The 18941-nt window shown below is 38.2% G+C and overlaps 1 protein-coding gene across 1 annotated transcript in view; it reads left to right on the forward strand.

Moving 5' to 3' along the window:
* The first annotated feature begins 951 nt into the window (after positions 1-951).
* LOC126161965 (CTP synthase) overlaps positions 952-18941 on the forward strand; it is an 83165-nt gene continuing 65175 nt past the window's right edge. The window contains exons 1-3 of the mRNA XM_049918149.1: positions 952-1194; positions 2051-2221; positions 7472-7557. Of these exons, the coding sequence (XP_049774106.1) occupies positions 1029-1194; positions 2051-2221; positions 7472-7557 (423 nt within the window). The 5' untranslated portion in view covers positions 952-1028. The remainder of the gene's footprint in view (positions 1195-2050; positions 2222-7471; positions 7558-18941) is intronic.

Below are 18941 nucleotides of genomic sequence, written 5' to 3' on the forward strand. Positions count from 1 at the left end.
TCTTGGCAGACAATACCGACTGAACTTCAGGACCGTATTGCGACTGTGCTGGCCAACACTGACAGTGACATGGACCGAAATTGACTACAGCATAGATATTTGCTGTGTAACACGAGAACACAATGAACATTTGTAACGATGTCTAAGGAACTCGAAAGTGTACTTTTTAATACACTGAGTCATTTACTATTTTGAATTTAATACTTTGTGAAACACTTGTATCCAAAACGCGATGAATCATTTGTGAACACCCTATATAATTGAAACCTATCACTTCAGTTTATGTATAAGATCATTTTTACAATGGTACTGCAGTTCCCGCAAATGTAAATATTAAATGCTAATGGTTCACACATGAACAATGAATGATATCCATTGCAACGACGAGACATTACTTCTTGCCAACGACGTCTTTAAGGACAGAACGCAAGCTGGGTTTGGGCAAGTATGGAGCAAAAAATGAGTTGTGGCGATTTGGAAGGGACCATTTGCCGGACCCCATGGAAAATGGAATGGTAAATCTGGATGGCTGGGTGTTGAGGATTTTGAACCCTGCTCCTCCCAAATGCAAGAGAGCCCTACTGTTGTAGTCATCGTAATTCGTTATTGACTGTTGATGAAAATAATGAAAATAGGAAATTTTCGCTTGAGATACGTGATATTTAGGTTACAAATGACGTATATATCACTATTTTGGGCTGATGTTTACATTTAAGGAGCTCACTTCAACCCACCAACGATTTCGCCACACATTTATTTATATATAATACTAATTTTTTCTCTCATGTGGGAATCATTATTCGTTTTTAATTTTTTTCATAGTTCTTTCTGTTCTGAGATAATTTACTTTTATTCCTCTCTAGATTGCAAGCCTTGTCCAGCCAAATGACACTCGTAAGTAACAACAACGTCAAACATCGTGGCGCGGTCTTCGCCAGTGGCAAAGTTATGTTGTGTTAGTGCGGGTTGTCGCAGGTCCAGGGACAGCAGAGGCGGGAGGGACAAGTCGTAGAATTTTTTAATTAAAAATGAAGTACATTCTGGTCACTGGTGGTGTAATTAGTGGTGTTGGCAAAGGTGTAATAGCTAGTTCATTTGGTACAATTCTTAAATGTTGCAACATTCCAGTTACTTCGATTAAAATTGATCCATATATTAATATCGATGCGGGTACATTTTCTCCATACGAACACGGTAAGAAATAATTTACGTAGTATTTCTTTTCCGTAAAATAACGATTGAAACATGCACAAAGCCTGAACCGCAAAACAGAATTTTTAGTTATATGTTATCAGTAAATCATATTTGGAAGCTACTCGTACAGTAAATTGACAAAGCGCCATAATCCACGTGGTTTTTTTAACGACGATGGGAATATAGTTTGTGATGACTGTGATGTACATTTGCGTTACACAAATGCAGCTGATTTTTGATATAACTTGAGCGACGCTATCCGCCGAATGATTTCTTTCCGCCAAAATATTATTTCATCATTGAAAGTTCACATCCTTCAAACGCCAGCAGAAAGACTAATTTGTATGCGAAAATCGCTGAGGAAATCGTGTAAAATAAAATTTAGTTTTGCATTTTCGCAGTCTTATATGATGTCCTTGACAGTCTTTCCCCCCGATTAATTTTCAGGTTTCACAATGACTTGCCTCATAGATTGTAACTATCATACTTGTTATATAGGTCCATTTTTCTTGTAAGAAGAGTCCTCAGTTGGAATATAAAATTTTAATTGGGAGGGATTCTAGTTAAGCCTTGTCTGTAGTGGATATTTATTTTATCACTAGGAATTGCCTGTATTTGAAGTAGATGTCAAGGTAGATACTTTAAAAAAAGTTTCCTAAAATTGTCTTTTTCTTAGTCAGGCTTCCATATGAAATGCAGGTGTAAAATTTAGTTCCATGATTCTGTTTATCAGAGTGATTCAGTGAGAGCATAAATTTGGAATAGATGTTAAGTATTTATTACTAAACCAAGAAAGATATGGTTAGTATGGTAGAAATGCTTTAGCTTTGCAACAATGTGATTCTCTTCTCTTCAGGTGAAGTTTATGTTTTGGACGATGGTGGAGAAGTTGACCTAGACTTGGGAAACTACGAGAGGTTTCTGGATGTTACACTTCACAGAGACAATAACATTACCACAGGAAAAATATATCAGCATGTGATTAACAAGGAGCGGCGGGGAGATTATCTAGGGAAAACAGTACAAGGTATTTAAAATAGTGAAACTATAGATGACATTTAGTGCTTGATCTTGTTCTGTAATGTGATCTTTTTGTTCTTGGATATGTGTGATGTGGGTATTTTTATATTCTGATTTGTTTTCATTTATTTCTCACTAGCACATGGAAATTTCACAAGTAAAACTTCATAATTGAATAAACAAATTAAAAATTTTCAATTGTTAAGTATTCCATTTTGATTATGACAGAACAGAAAATTGAAACCGTATGTGAAGAGATAGTAAAGGGAAGGAAAACTGGGTCAAGTGAAGATCCCTGTACTGGATGCTGGCTTTGAACATGAAATGTAATTATAATGCAGTGTGTGCTGTCATATATGTGCAAGCGGAAGGAGAATAGAACAGTGGAAATATTTCTTTTGCATCTGTTTAGGTTTTTGGAATGTAGGTTTTCGTCTCAGTTAGTGAAGCCAACAAATGTAAATACAATATGTTAGCTGCAGTGATGATGTACTTACCTATAGCATAGCCAGATATCTTAGTAGGTGGAAAGGTGACAGTTTGGTTGGGAGATGATGATGTGATATCGAATGCTTCTGCTAATCTGAAAAATTTGTTCTAAGTCATATAGGCCTATCAGAAAATTAAATACAGGTACTGATTTTGACACATCTAGTCTATTGGTACTTGTAAATCATATCCCGTACCTACCTGCCTGTATTGCTCCAGGGCTTTGTGTAATTATTTTCTTCCCTTCATCACACATACTGTTCATAAAGTCTTCCTCGAGCCTTGAACTCCCTGAGTCTGAATTGTTTTAGAAACCTTGTAAGCCACTAGTTTTTTTCCAACTTTAGTTATCAAACTGTCCATTCATTTTTACAGGTATCTCTTTTTAATTTGTGTTATTGAGAGCTGGATTCATACAGTAAATATTGTTGTTGGACAAGTTAGTCAAGTACTTTAAATTTGAAAATTTTGAAACCTTAAAAATGTGTTTAGGCCTACTTCTACGTCTGTAGAAGTAAAAAAAAAAAATTGAACAGTACGATGAAGAGGGGAAGTTAGAACCTGGCCCATCTACATCTGTCACAGCTGTATTCTGTTTACTTAGTGGCTCATATTTATTGTGATGAAGGAATTTCGAAAAAGTGTGAAAAGTATATCATACATTGTTGTTAGGTTTGTTTTGTCTTGGTGCTTCAGTAGTTATGAATCCTTGAGTAGGCCTAGTTGATAAGAATCACTTGATTAGCCACAGCTAACTTTCATAGGATCTCAATTTTATTATAGTCGTTCTTCTGGCCCTTCCAACTTTTTACCATTTGTCTGTTTGGTGTATTTTTATAAAAGAAAGTACTTAGGTAAGCTCCCAGAATCAGTGGCTCTTTCTTCTATGAGAAAGACTGAAGTGGAAGGAAGAGGGCTAAAGGGAAAGGACTTGAGAGGTTTAGGGGAAGGGGTAGGTTTTAGGAAAGTCGCCCAGAATTGCAGATCAGGGGAGACTTCCTCGGTGGGGTGAGAAGGAAAGACTGATTGTTGGGGACTGCACTGAATGAGATTGGAAACCTGAGGCCTTAAAGGTGGAAGACACGGTAATATGCACAACAGATATTACTGCAAAATCGTTGTGTGCAAGTTAATAAGAGTGAAAAAGCTAGGTGCGTTGTATGTAACAGAGGTGGGAGGAGGCAGTGAAAAATAGACAGATCAGAAAAGGAAAGACGTATAAAACTAAAACACAGGGAAGAAAGGAGTAGTACGTGGGAAGAAGTGCTGAGATGGAAGAAATTAAAATAAATTAAGACCAGGTGCCTGGTGAGAACCAAGGACATGTGGTAGTGCTAGTGCCCACCTGCGGAGTTTGGAGAAACTGGTGTCTGGAGGAAGAATCCAGACGGTGCTTGTAGTGAAACAGGCTCTGCGGTCACAACTGTCATGTTGTAGAGCATGCTCTGCAACAGTTATGGGGCTGGCATAAGTGGTGGTAGGGGAATGCATGGGGCAGGTCTTGAAGCGACGATGGTCATAGGGGTAGGACCCATAGGGTAGGGAGATGGTGCAGAAGGAGCATAGGATCTGACAAAGATTTTGTGGAGATTGGGAGGGTGACAGAGCTATTCTAGGTGTGGTGGGCAAAATCTCAGACAGAATGGATCTCATTTCAGGGCATGATTTTAGGAAATCATGGTCTTGTCAAAGTAGCTGATTAATACATGTAAGACCAGGATAATACAAACTGACAAGTGATGTACTCCAAATTTGTTTTTTGGAGGGATCAGAAATACCAGGATTGGATGTGATAGCCCGGGAAACCTGTGTTTGAAAGAGGCTGGTGGGGTAATTGAGTCCAGTGAAGGCTGAGGTGAGAATGCTGGTGTATTGCTATAAAGAATCTGTATCAGACTAAATGTGTTTGCCTTGAATGCCAAGGTTGTATGGGAGGGAATATCTCACATAGAAAGGATGGAAACTGTCAAAATGTAAGTACTGGTGTTAGTAGGTTTAATGTGGACAGAATTGTATAGCTGGCCTTAGGTGAGGACGAGGTCAGTATCTAGGAAAATGACATGGGACTCATAATAGGACCATGTGAAATTTAATTGGGAGAAGGTATTTAAAGATTCTAGGAATTTAACAGATCAGCATCACCATTAGTCCATATGGCAAAGATGTCATCAGTGTGACTGTCCCCGCTGCAGGACTTGCCCTACACATTGTCCTACCACCACCTATACCAGCCCTGTAACTGGCAAAACATAGACTATCAAAGGAAGAGCCACCTGTGAAATTTCACATCATGTACCAACTGTTATGCAAACACTGTTTGGCCTTTTACATTGGCATGACTACCGACAAGTTATCATTTTGGGTGAATGGACATAGGCAGAGGGTGTATACTAGCAACACGCACAATCCTGTTGCAGAACTTGCTCTGCAACATGACAGTCATGACCTCGGTGCCTGTTTTACCTTATGCGCCATCTAGATTCTTCCCCCAGATAATATTTTCTCTGAACCCTACAGGTGGGAACTAGCACTACATGTCATTGGTTCTCTCCAGCCACCTGACCTTAATTTATGTTAATTTCTTATGTCTCAGCATTTCTTCACAGTAACTACTCTTTTCTTCACTCGGTTTTAGTTTCCTACATCTTTCATTACCTGTCTATCGTGCATGATGTGTTTGCAGTAATATCTGTTTTGCATATTACCCTGTCTTCCACTTTTAAGCTCTCAGATTTTCAAATCAGGTCCAATGGAGTCCCCAACAGTCAGTCATCCCCCCTCTTCCTTCCCCTGCAATGCATCTGCCAGAAGAAGGAGCCACTGGCTCCAAAAAACTTACAAATTGAAATACCATACCTTTATATGTGTGCTATCCTGGTGCCACTTGTGAGTAGATTTTTTTTTATCTAACCAATTACATTTTATTTTCAGTAAAATTTTTGTTTGGCTTGGGGTGATATGACACCCATTACACAGCCCCACTCCTTTTTGATATGGTCTGATCAGGAAAATCTGTGCAGCACGTAAGGATGTTACTGGAACTTGTATGCTACAACCTATTTATCACTGCCAATATCTCTTTCATAGACCTCGGGCTATGCTCCCAGTCAGTCTTGTCACCACAAGTTTTTTTGCTTTCATATTCATTGGCTTCCCAAACTCTCAACCAAACTGTTGCCTTCTGAACTAACCAAGGCTTTGAGCTACCCTAGAGATCAGGCTGTCTTCGCAACTAGGTTCTTTGCTTTCGCATTCATTACCTTGGCCTTCTTGCAACTCAAGTGTCGCCTTTCCCCTTAATCTAGACATTACTAGGCCACATGCCATAATAGAAATAATAGGATGCGGTAACAGCAGAAAGTAAAGATAATTCTGCCTACACAATGCGTGTAATTTCTCTCTTATTGGGACAAAAAATCACTATTGTTTACAAGTTACTTCTGATCAGACTATCACAAAACAAAAGTTTCCATAATTATACAGATCCCATAATAACAGTTCCAACATTTAAAAAATGCCAAATTGCCTATAGCAATTGATAACAGAAATACCCAGTTGCAGCAAAAGTAGAAAATTAATAAAGGGCCATCCTTAAAACAAGAATAATTCATAGCTGTCTGTCGTGAACACAACATTCCAAATTTCAGAATAAATTGTTAATAATATTTCACCATACAAATTGCCAGAGATATCAACAATAGAAACGGGAATGTACTGCAATAGTAAAATCTGAAGGAAGGGCGATCTACACAACATGAGTAATTTGTGTGAGCCCATCACTGCAAGTAAAATTGTGTATTTTGATCTTTATTTACATCGTAAATGTCAATATCTGACCAAAAATATATTTGCAGAAATAACGTGAGTAATTCGTATTTTCTCATTTCCCAGCTAACAGCTTGTCATTTTATCTACGAATGCGTCACCAATTGGTTGCCACCAGTCATAAAAGTGCAAGCGTTGCCAACATTTGTGCTGTACTGTGAAAAAAACCAGGATGTGGATAGCCCATAGCAAAGTTTAGCTGCTTTTTCTCTTGCTTTCTTAGCCACCCATGACTCAGCTGCCCTCTTCTGGCAATGGGCAATGTTGAAGCATGATCTAAGTCTCAACACTGTTTGCACTTATGTTACTGTCTTTAAAAATTCATATAGAAGGAAACCAGAGCATTTGAGATGGTGTGCTGTAGAAGGCTGTTGAGAATTATAAGGACTGATGATAAAAGAAGTGAGATTCTCTGCAGAATTTTGCTGTGTGCAGAGACAAATTAAGTTTTCTCAATAGACTCACTGAGATGTCTTAGTGTTAAGTTCTGACTTTTAAGAGTAAGTGATTACCTAGAACATCTCATAAACTAGCAGCTGATGATAATTTCCTGGGGACAGTAGATATGTGACATCAGGCATCTGCTGGTGATGACTGAGAAATGTCTATAATTTATGTCAGGTGTACCAACTACTGTTGGGACAAGATGTAGTTACTGTGACGGAGCACTCTCTTGCATTTTAGAAATAGTTTTTACCTTGTGACACTGCGTTTGATAACAATTTTGAAGCTTTCCATGTGGCAGTGACAGTAAATTACAGAACAATGAACATTGTGTTATATTGCCTAGTTGAAACTGAAACTTAATCTTTATGGTGCATGTGTGCAATTGCTTGTTTCCCTCTTTTTGTGAGTCTAGGTGTTGCATATCAACTGCTAATGAACTGATGAGTGTGTATTTACATTTGCAACTCTGTTTGAATACTAATGTTCATTCTTCTAGTTGTGCCACACATCACAGATGCAATTCAAGAATGGGTTGAAAGAGTTGCACACCAGTCAGTCAGTGATGATGGAACTGTACCACAGGCAAGTGAAACTCTTAGAGAGTAGAAAATGGAAATTTACATCCATGGAAATGCCAGAAATAATATAATATTTATAGCCTATAACGCTAGATCACATATGGACTTGTTCAAAATTTAAACAGTTTACTGTTGTTTGTAAGTGTCTATTCAGACACACTTCTATTAGGTGAGTAGCATCCCAATTTCTTTTTCAGTGGTGTGCGTATTCACAGTAGGCTGTGCAGATACATCAGATGTATTCAAATACTTAAAAAAGCCTACATAATAAATGTTCCAATGTAAATGAACACATCATAACTTTCCATCTGTTATTATGTAAACATACACTTTACATCTTTTTCATAGTTCTGGATAACCACGTAAATCATCTTTGTCATAGTCTCTTCTTTTGCAATGAATTGGTGTTAAGGGAGATGTGTTGTCTAGCGTTAAAAGGTTTTTTGACTTTTAACATTTAACCAAATATAACATTGATGTTGATAATTCATGGCAATGTTTGCCGACAAGATAAAGAATGCAACCTTTTAACACTAGATTGCGTACTCACGGCAGTTCTCCTTGGCCGGTTCTTGGTACGACTTGGAAAAAGAGAAAAATTAATGAATGATCGATGATGCGTCGGTTCTCGATTGTGTTTAGGAGACGTACGGATTGATTGCGTGAAAATAGTTTCTCAAATGACCTCTTAACCCGGATTGCTTTCACGCAATCAGACTCTTCAATGAAATTACCTAAGGGACCTATTTGAATAATAATAAAAAAAAAATTGGAAATGAATGCAAAACAGTGAAATTTTGTAAAAAAAGTTGTCAGATCGTAAACTGAACACGTTAATGGTCTCCCAAATACAATCGACACACCGCGATAAAGAGCGAACCTGTCACAAAGTTCATTTAAACATAAACATGATTTGTGGTTAATTTAAAGAAAAGAATAAGCATAGATTTTCTGTACAGTGGAGGAAAAGTATATTTTTAAAGAAGAAAGGCGTTAAACTATAAACATTACCAAATTTACAATGAATACAAAACTTACATTTTTATGTTTTTCTCATACATGGAGCAGTCCAACAATCGCTGCTTTTGTATGTGTGATATTTTGTAAAAATTAAATGTCCTGGCGTGCGCGTTAGTATTTTTTTTTGTCACTAAGTTTACAAAAGCGTTTTCTTTCTTGATGATAACGTGGTTTTTCACACTAAACTTGTAGCGGTGCTACACAAAACGTCTTAACAAGTCGGCAACCAAACATCAAAGGTAATGAAGTACATGTTAACATATCGGCGACCAGAAGTACAACTAACTATAAAGACACTAGAATTTTCCTAACAAATGATACATTGTTCTTTCTTCTGTTTCGCAGCTTCTTGCTATCAAGCGCTGCGGCAATGATTTTAAATATCTGCGCCCAGCGAGTCATAGTATTTAAAAGTACCTTTTAAACGCTGGCCGCGCGTCTTGGTATAGGCGCACGTTATAAACAGATTTCGTTTCTGTACTCTCGCGTTGTCATGCTTAGTATCACTGCAAACTACAGCTTGGTGGCTGTCCTTTTCTCATATGCAAAATGTCTGAAATCCAATAATATCACATTGCTTCCCGCGTGAGGAGCGATGACTCCGTCAGGATCATCGAGACTCACGCGTAGTCGTGATATTATTGCTTTCGTGAAACAAGTTAGTATTACTTGCATAAATTCTTTACAATAGATTTTACACACTGCATCAGACAAAGTGGTTAACATACAGAGTATCGAGTAAGTATATTCGTACGACTGAAATTGATAGTAATTTGTCCATAGGGTAACTACATGACAATTGAACTGTGTCCTTTCTAATGTATTGTACAAGGATAACAAATGTTCATTTCTCGGTAAAAGATAATGAAATTAAGATAGAGAGACACATACATAGATACATTATACATGGCATAATAAATATAAAAAAAAAACAAAGAAATAAATTACTTGACTTCGCAGGAAGTCTGGGTGCTGTGTGCACTCGTGGAAAAAATATGTTACAAAAAATTGACATTCTTGTTTTACAGTGACATACTACAGGAATATTTTTGTCGTTGTTTCGTCGAAGATTTCTTGCAGTAAATACGTAGCACTTTACTTATTTGTGGCTTTTATGACCTGCCAAAAAAAAAAAAAAAAAAAAAAAAAAAAAAAAAAAAAAAAAAAAAAAAAAAAAAAATGTTTCACTACACTTGGGTAGGTATGAGTTGCACTGGGAGTGGTAGAACTTCGGGTATAAATGATGGCACTGCACTTGAGTGGGGAAATTGATTACATTTTCACAGTGGAGGAAAAGCAGGGCATCACTTTCACTGTGAAGTTGGGGTAGTTGTCGGGGTGTGATGTTGCGTTGGAAATACGTCGTGGGTCAGGAACTGGAAGACTGGTTCTGCAACATGTTGAGCCGTATGGTGGCGGTCTCTATTTCACTTGACACTTGTCCGTGCTTCCATTCATGTTTTCGTACATGAAAAATACAGAAAAAAAAATCTGTATTAGAATGTGCTTACTTACTAATAACTTAGTCTAAAAGAAAATTGGGTTAGGTAAGGATAACAATTGTTTATGTACATAAGGTCTCATTCTCTTAGGAATGCTTAGTTCTCATATTTATCTATTTTCCTGGTTTTATCTGGTTCGACACGTTTTCGTCATTACTCGGCCTGGTCAGTAAATTCGGTAGCAATTGTGAAAATCGAGCTTAAGACTCTTCCGATTAGTATCTTTATAATTTCACAAGGTACATGAGTGCTTAATTCATTGCTTTATCATATTTTATTTTGAATGCATTTCAAACACATTTGGCATCCGCGCTCGTTGTGCAAAGAAAAATTGATTGTTGAGCGCTCAGCGTACACAGTGTTACGTCCGTTGGTCACAATCACGTGATAATAACTTGACAGTTCCACAAAGCTAGCAGCAGTATTCTGCGAGAAGCAGAGCGTTAGGTGTCTACTAGCCGTGGTGTGAGTTTTTACACAGTTTTTCATCGACTCTGGATTACGGAAGCAGCCAGATGCGGTGACTCCCGCAGTTGTTTCGAAGAATGTGTCCGTGGAAAGGCGTACAGTACCGTTTGTGGTAAGTACAACACTTATTCACTTTCACTCTTCGGCTTTCTACATCGTGGTTTCGTGGTACAAGTACTTATAACATTACTTCACACGCGGTATTTCACGCGTGTCCTTGGAGTTATCACCTTTTCAGTTCACACGTTATTATTAATTCGTGTTAACATTTATTTGGTCGTCATGTTAAGGTTCACACGCACCACTTTTATACGTGTCCATTAATTACTTGTCTATGGTCGGTTCACACGCAGCAGCATATACGTGTCCATTTATTACTAACTGCATTATTACTACAAAGTACAGTTAACATTTAGTATACATATCATGTCTAAAAATTATTTACAAAGAAATATTTAGTCTCTGTGACTACAAGGCCTGACGAAAAGCGTGTCTCTTGTTCGTAGTTTGTGCTTCCAAGGCACTTTAGGTTTACACTTTGTTCGAAATCTTGTTATTCTTTTCTTTTTACAACAGTTACTCTTTTCGCAAGTTCAGCTCTTTTATTTTCTCTCTATTACGTCGTTAGTTTGAAGACATAGTCAATGTGGCTTCGTTTACGTGATGAACAGTTCGTGTTCAAACTACCATTAGGGAAACTGGGAAGCTCGGTGTTCCCTGTCGTGCAATTGCACATAACAAATCTTAATTGAACTCGCAATTTGCGGAGAATAAGCGTAGCCCGTCGACAACCAATGTGTCACGACTATCCATTCGTATAGCCTGTATGTATCAATCATGCAACCAGCTCGTAAAATTCACTTCTCTACTGGATAAAGTAGGATGGTAAGGATACTGGTTAGAGGAAAACACAAAAGACTTTTATGGAGTGAAGAGTTTTGATGGCAGAGTGTTAATGACGTATGATATGATGAGCTTCACATAAATTATTATCACCTTAGTTTTTCATAACAAATAGTATAATTAAATCGATACAGTAGTTTCAGTGTCGTCTGATCCAGCTCTCTAAACAATTTTCTATGCATATCTAAAATTACTTAAACCATGCATTAGCAGTGAACTGTGTCTGTTAACTATCTCCTGTTCCATGTATCGTAAAATTGTTTTCTAAAAAAAAATCGTCGTATCTCGAGGACCTGAAATAGATATTTCTAGTACTAAACTAATTTATTTATAAATGATCTTTGTATTTCAGCTGCACTGTGCCGTAAAATTGTTATGAGCGTATACAGTTTTCTCCGTATTATAATAAAATAATTGAGTTGCGCACTTCTTTCCTGCTACCTGGATCGTTATTGACTTACTTGATTCTTATATGCTAAGCTGCTGCTTTTTGCCTGCTGCGTTTCATAGGTGGTCTCATAAAATTTGTTGTCACACTCCTTATGCATAACATAACATTTACCTCATTAGAGTAAGCGACCTTGATAATTTTTATTTATTTATTTATTTATTTATTTTTTTACCTACGAGCAATCATTCTGGTCTGAATGATCATTTTAATTTATTTCATTCAAGAGGAGAGAGCTTTGCTATACTTAAAACTAGTGATAGCAGGTGGCACTTAGCACGTCCCTACTATAATATTTATTTGTCAGCTCTTTCGGCTGTGGCCGTTCATGGCTCAATTAACTTAAAACTAACTTACATCTAAGGCAAATCTTGCTCTCCTACAATAAATGTGTTTTACTTAAGGTGCTCATATAAATTACTTATCTTGTTGTGGCAGGTCGACAGGGTGTTAGTCCTGTGCATTACTCTTACATACGTTGGTACTTCACACATAGTATGACAACTTATAGTGTGTGTGTATATTTTATTTTAGCAGCTTAACTTAACAGATATTTTCAATGGTTGACTCGGTATTTCTTCAAGTCTGCGTGATGAAACAATCCTTTTATTCGTCCAGATACAGGGTCAGCTAATAGATAGCAACCAATGTGCGGCTTTCTTAAGATAATATATGGTCCTTCATACAAGTGCTGCCACTTGCGATTCTTATGATGAATCAAAGATGGTTTGAAGTGGGTCTTTAATAGCACTCGTTCATTTATACGATACGATAAGACTTTGCTAATGTGTTTGTCATGCGCCTTTTTTCTTAGGTTGGCATGAGTTGTTAAAGATATGAGAGCTTATTGGTTCCGCAGCTTCCCCGTGGAGGCATAAAGAAGCTGCTAATGGTTTTCCGACTGGGGTGGAGCTGAAATGTCAGTTATTTTTATTTGACTAGTATTTTGCGACCTACCAGGTCGAAAATTTGCGTTCGTATCCCATATGACTTGTGCATCTGTTGGTTGCGTGTTAATTGACATCGCGTTTGGTGCTTGGTTCGCCTGTGTGTAAAAAATAGTCGGATTTCCTTGGCTGTTATAACCGGCGGTGTCAGGAAAAGCATCCGACGAATTGTCCTGAACTGTTGGTTGGGTTGGTGAGAAAATGTCGCATTTTTCGGCTGTGAAAAATTTATTTGCTGGGAGGGAGTGAAGTGACTCGGCTGACTGTACTGTTGTGGATTGTTATAATTGTTCCATTTCTTTCCCTTGTGACGATTTCCATTATTCGTCTTGTTGTTCTGGTACTGGTAATTACCGTTATGATTTATCGGTGAATTACCGTATTGTTGCTGTGTGTTTTGATAAATCGGATTGTACCTATTCTGGTGTGGATGTTTGTTATATTGTTTTCCATTACGGCGGTTGAAACTGTTATGATTGCCGTAAGGCTGAGCGTTTGGTTGTCCCGTGTTATGTTGGTACGACATTCCATTGACACAGTTTGTTATGTGCTGCTGCGGAGCGGGCGGTCCATTATTATAATTATTCCGCGCGCTCGCACGCACATCCTCATAGATCATATCCAAATTGTCAAGAACAGAAAGAAAGGCTTCTAGGTCTTCTTCACTCACATTAACTAGTTTTTCTCTTATTGACACAGGAAGTTTTGACTTTAAGATCATGATTACATCTTTGGTTGAAATGGGCGTGTCCCAATACTGAATTTTACGTAGATATTTTTCAAAATAACGTCTCAAACCTCCTCCTTTGGTGTTGAAAGGTTCGGCATTGTAAACCTCTTTTCGGAGTCTTTGTTGTATACCTGAACTCCAGAATTTATTCAAAAAATGCTTTTCAAAATCTGCATAGGTGTGACATTTGTCTATTATTTCTGTACCCAAATTGATCCTTCACCGTGTACATAGCCTAAGATGAACTGTATCCGCTGCCTGTCGTTCCATGATTCCGGAAAAGCGCCTGTGAATGATTTTAGAAATACCATGGGATGTATGTTTCGTTTTTCAGGTATAAAAGGCTGAAAAACTCTGTGTTTTAGCACACTCTCGTCTCGCATTAGTTCAACGAGTGTTAGTTGATCGGCATGACTACGTGACGTAGAAGTTTCGCCACGCGTATTATTTACTGTTGGTGAGAATTGTACCTGACACTCGGGATATTGACGATTATCGTGTTCTGGCGGTAGCGAATACTCACTTTGATTGTCACCTTGCAATTCCGTAACTTGTCGTCTCAGTTGATCTATATCATTGCTTAGCTGACGTTTCCATTCCGGAAGATCGTGGCTAAATGCTCGTCTGATTTCACCTAATTCACTGGTTAAAGTGTCACCAGAAGTACCGGGAGCGGTTAAGATTTCTGCTGTAGCAGATTTAACCGTACCCTTTAGTTCAGCGTGTACCTTGCTGACAATGTACTGTTCTTTGGATTGCATCCACTCTTCAAATTCCCTATTAAGTGTATTGCTTATACCGGTGTTGACATCTGCGATCTTTTTGTCAATATTGACATCGGATATTTGCTGAGCAAGGTCTTCGACTCGCTCGCCAACGTGGTTGACACTTTCTGTCAATTGACTTACTCTCTTTGAAACATCACTGTAATGTTTCAAAGAGTCACTCGCAGTTGATTTACACACATCTATTTGGGCCTGCATATCTATGAACTTGCTACCAATATTGGTCTCGGCGGATTCCACCATAGAAAGAACACTATCAATTTTTGCGTGTACGCTTGCGTTTAGCTCGCTTGCGTAAGCAGTGGTAATGGCTTTAATTTTTTCTTCCATGGTGTCATTCGATTTTTTGATTTGTGCTTGGATGTCGGTAATAACAGAATTTATATTGTTCATTCGCACTTGAGTGTCCTCTACCCTTGATTCTAAACTGTTGAACCTGCTGTCACTTTGGTTTGCTAACTGACTGATTTGCGTTTCAATATTGTCACTTTGGTTTGTTAACTGTGCCATTCGAGTGTCAAGATTACCCATGTTTGCTTCAAAACTGGTTTTCATATCAGCAAACAATTTTAGTATATCTGACAGCGAGCATTCATGTGACTGCGACGCGGTCTGTGGCGCCGACAGCTCACGTGTCGCTTCGTCGTCTGTTGTTCCCTCACTACGAGATTCAGGTTTGTTTACACCCGCGCGCGGTCTAAGTTGCCTTGGTTGCTCATCAGCCATCGTAAATTTAAAGTAGTTACACTGCACGAGCTAGAAAAGATAATTTTTTTTTTAATTATGATTTTCACTTGTCAGGTGCGCCAAGGATTTCGCGTCCTGATTTCTCAGATATTGCTTGCGCGTTATAAACAATTGAAACTCTGACACACGATAATGCCAATATGGCAACGAGAGAGATAAAATAAATGAAAAACACTTATAGAGCACTGAAACTGGCGGCCATTGTGATTTACTAAAATGCACAACAATGGAATTCTTACTAACTATTTCTAACTATTGTAAGGGAAATGATGTGATAGAGGCGGATCTAATAGTAAAAGGAAACAGAAATTTGGAAATTAAATTGCTTGAGGAAAAGGAAAAAAAGCGTAGAGAGTGAATGTCACGAGCCGACTGAATGCTCGGTACGCAAAGCTTCAAACGTAATGAAAAATCGTACTCACATTAGTTGTCTTGCGCGCTGATATTTATTGCTGTTGTGGATTCTTGCTGCGATTTTCTGCATATGCGTCCTTTATTTATCACTGGTTTTGGCTTCCAATTTTCTCCAGATGGTAGCATGAAAATAAAAAGAACAAATTAGTTTTTTAGTCAAGTCCCTGTTCGGGCGCCACATCTAGCGTTAAAAGGTTTTTTGACTTTTAACATTTAACCAAATATAACATTGATGTTGATAATTCATGGCAATGTTTGCCGACAAGATAAAGAATGCAACCTTTTAACACTAGATTGCGTACTCACGGCAGTTCTCCTTGGCCGTTTCTTGGTACGACTTGGAAAAAGAGAAAAATTAATGAATGATCGATGATGCGTCGGTTCTCGATTGTGTTTAGGAGACGTACGGATTGATTGCGTGAAAATAGTTTCTCAAATGACCTCTTAACCCGGATTGCTTTCACGCAATCAGACTCTTCAATGAAATTACCTAAGGGACCTATTTGAATAATAATAAAAAAAAATTGGAAATGAATGCAAAACAGTGAAATTTTGTAAAAAAAGTTGTCAGATCGTAAACTGAACACGTTAATGGTCTCCCAAATACAATCGACACACCGCGATAAAGAGCGAACCTGTCACAAAGTTCATTTAAACATAAACATGATTTGTGGTTAATTTAAAGAAAAGAATAAGCATAGATTTTCTGTACAGTGGAGGAAAAGTATATTTTTAAAGAAGAAAGGCGTTAAACTATAAACATTACCAAATTTACAATGAATACAAAACTTACATTTTTATGTTTTTCTCATACATGGAGCAGTCCAACAATCGCTGCTTTTGTATGTGTGATATTTTGTAAAAATTAAATGTCCTGGCGTGCGCGTTAGTATTTTTTTTTGTCACTAAGTTTACAAAAGCGTTTTCTTTCTTGATGATAACGTGGTTTTTCACACTAAACTTGTAGCGGTGCTACACAAAACGTCTTAACAAGTCGGCAACCAAACATCAAAGGTAATGAAGTACATGTTAACATATCGGCGACCAGAAGTACAACTAACTATAAAGACACTAGAATTTTCCTAACAAATGATACATTGTTCTTTCTTCTGTTTCGCAGCTTCTTGCTATCAAGCGCTGCGGCAATGATTTTAAATATCTGCGCCCAGCGAGTCATAGTATTTAAAAGTACCTTTTAAACGCTGGCCGCGCGTCTTGGTATAGGCGCACGTTATAAACAGATTTCGTTTCTGTACTCTCGCGTTGTCATGCTTAGTATCACTGCAAACTACAGCTTGGTGGCTGTCCTTTTCTCATATGCAAAATGTCTGAAATCCAATAATATCACAGTTGTCGGGACAAAAAACCACCATTATTACTTACCTCTTTCATTTTTGTCAGTGTTGACTATAAATTTTAATTTTAAAAATGTTTAATATGTTCCTGTCATGCTTTTTATTTTTATAAGTGTTCTGTAGGGGCATTTTCATTCAAAGTCACAGTCGTTTCCAGAAAGTTATCTCCCAATGCAGTGAGATTTCTTGTCATTGAAACCACCGTGTCCTAATTTGAAGTAAATATTTTCATCTCAAATTGTAAACAAATTCAGTAACTGTCATAGCAACGTGCAGAATGTTGGGTTTAGTTGTGTGTGATACTCGCTTGCAGTGCAATGTCATTTCCCATTATGTCAGCTTGATTGTTTGATGAATGCACTTACTTTCAATGTTGGAGTCACATTTCCCATAGGGGTTTTCCTGAGTGATTGTGTGTCCTTCGTGAAGCAGTTCCTGCAACTGAGATACTTGAAGTTTTTCTACTGCTTATTGCCTTTTGCCAACATCTTTTTAGACTCGGGCAACAGTATCTCTAACCATTTAAGTGTTTCCACGCAGTTCAGTAGGTGACAATTTGAACATGAGCAGTCTCTGCCATTATTATGGCATCAATTGATTGACATAGCAATTACATAGTATTTCTCATTGTTTTACAATGGAAAAGCCAGGATGGAGTAATGACAATTTTATGAAAAGGATAGATTGCTACTTACCGTAAAGCAGAGATGTTGAGTCACACAGGCATCTTTAAAAGACTACCAAACACGTAAACTTTTGGCCAGAAGGCCTTCTTCCGAAATACACGCACGCGCACATGCTGTCTGTGGCTGCTGGGGTTAGGCTCAGTCTGGCTGCGGCTGCGAGTGACAGCAGTCGTGTGTGTGAGCTGCATTTGTGTGTGTGTGTGTGTGTGTGTGTGTGTGTGTGTGTGTGTGGTGTCTATTTTGGAAGAAGCCCTTCTGGCCGAAAGTGTGTGTTAAGTAGTGTTGTTGTACCTGTCTGTGACTCAACATCTCTGCTATATGGAAGTAGTAATGTCCTTTTCATAATACTGTCATCACTCCACAAGGTTTTTTAAGTGGTTCCGTTTTGATTATGGGTGCATATTTATGGGTCAGCAAGGTCTTCAGGCTTCAGCATTGACATTGTTGAGCATGAGGAGACCAAGCTGGCAACTGGGGTGTTTCTGACCACTTGTGTGCCTAGCTCTAGGTGAGCCACCACTTCACCATTTGACAGCAGCTCCTGGTAGTGTGAAAAAAAAGTAATACTGTCCCGTGCCTTACTGTGGGATACATCTGCTCATAAGCAATGAGATCATGTGTTATCCATGTGAAGCATTACTTGGTGCTGTCCAAAATTTCTCTCTCCAAACTCATTGTGAAGAAAACAATTGCTTGTCTACACTAAAAAAAACAGTTAATTTTTAGCGCTAAGAGTGGCCTGAGCATTTCTTATTCTAATAGAAATTTCTTGAGTTTCTTGCAGGTATGTTTTCAGAAAAAGGTTAATACTTTTGCCAGTTGTCAAAGATTTTGTCTTTAGCCTTCTACTATTGGTACAGATAAAAAATGAAGTGCATGCTCCAGGGTCAAAAAAGTTACTTCTGTTGGAAAGAAAGTATTGATCAGTCTCTACTGTGGCCATTAACAATGTTGGTGCTGTTTCTCTCTCGCTCGCGTGTGCGGGTGCGGGTGCGCGTGCGCGTGTGTTAGTTAGATGCAGTCAGGACATTTTGTAGCCAGTATGAGATTTCATGCAGAACTCCAGTATCATGGCTGCCAATAATTTTGATTCTGATGCTGTATCTATCACACTACTCTGGAAACTTCTGAGTGCAGTATGCTTGTCATCTTACAAGTGAGCAAATACCCTTCAGTTGTATTATGCAATAAATGATTTCCAGAGTGAATTTTTGACTCTGGAGTGGAGTATGTGCTGATGAGAAACTTCCTGGCAGATTAAAACTCTGCCAGGCCGGGATTTGAACCTGGGTCTTTTGCCTTGCACAAGCAAGCTGTGTCTCTGTAACATCCTTTTTTCCAGGAGTGTTGGTCCTGCACGTTATGCAAGAGATCTATGTGAAG

This window comes from Schistocerca cancellata, chromosome 2 (genome assembly GCF_023864275.1).
Source record: "Schistocerca cancellata isolate TAMUIC-IGC-003103 chromosome 2, iqSchCanc2.1, whole genome shotgun sequence".
In the NCBI taxonomy this organism is placed as follows: domain Eukaryota; kingdom Metazoa; phylum Arthropoda; class Insecta; order Orthoptera; family Acrididae; genus Schistocerca; species Schistocerca cancellata.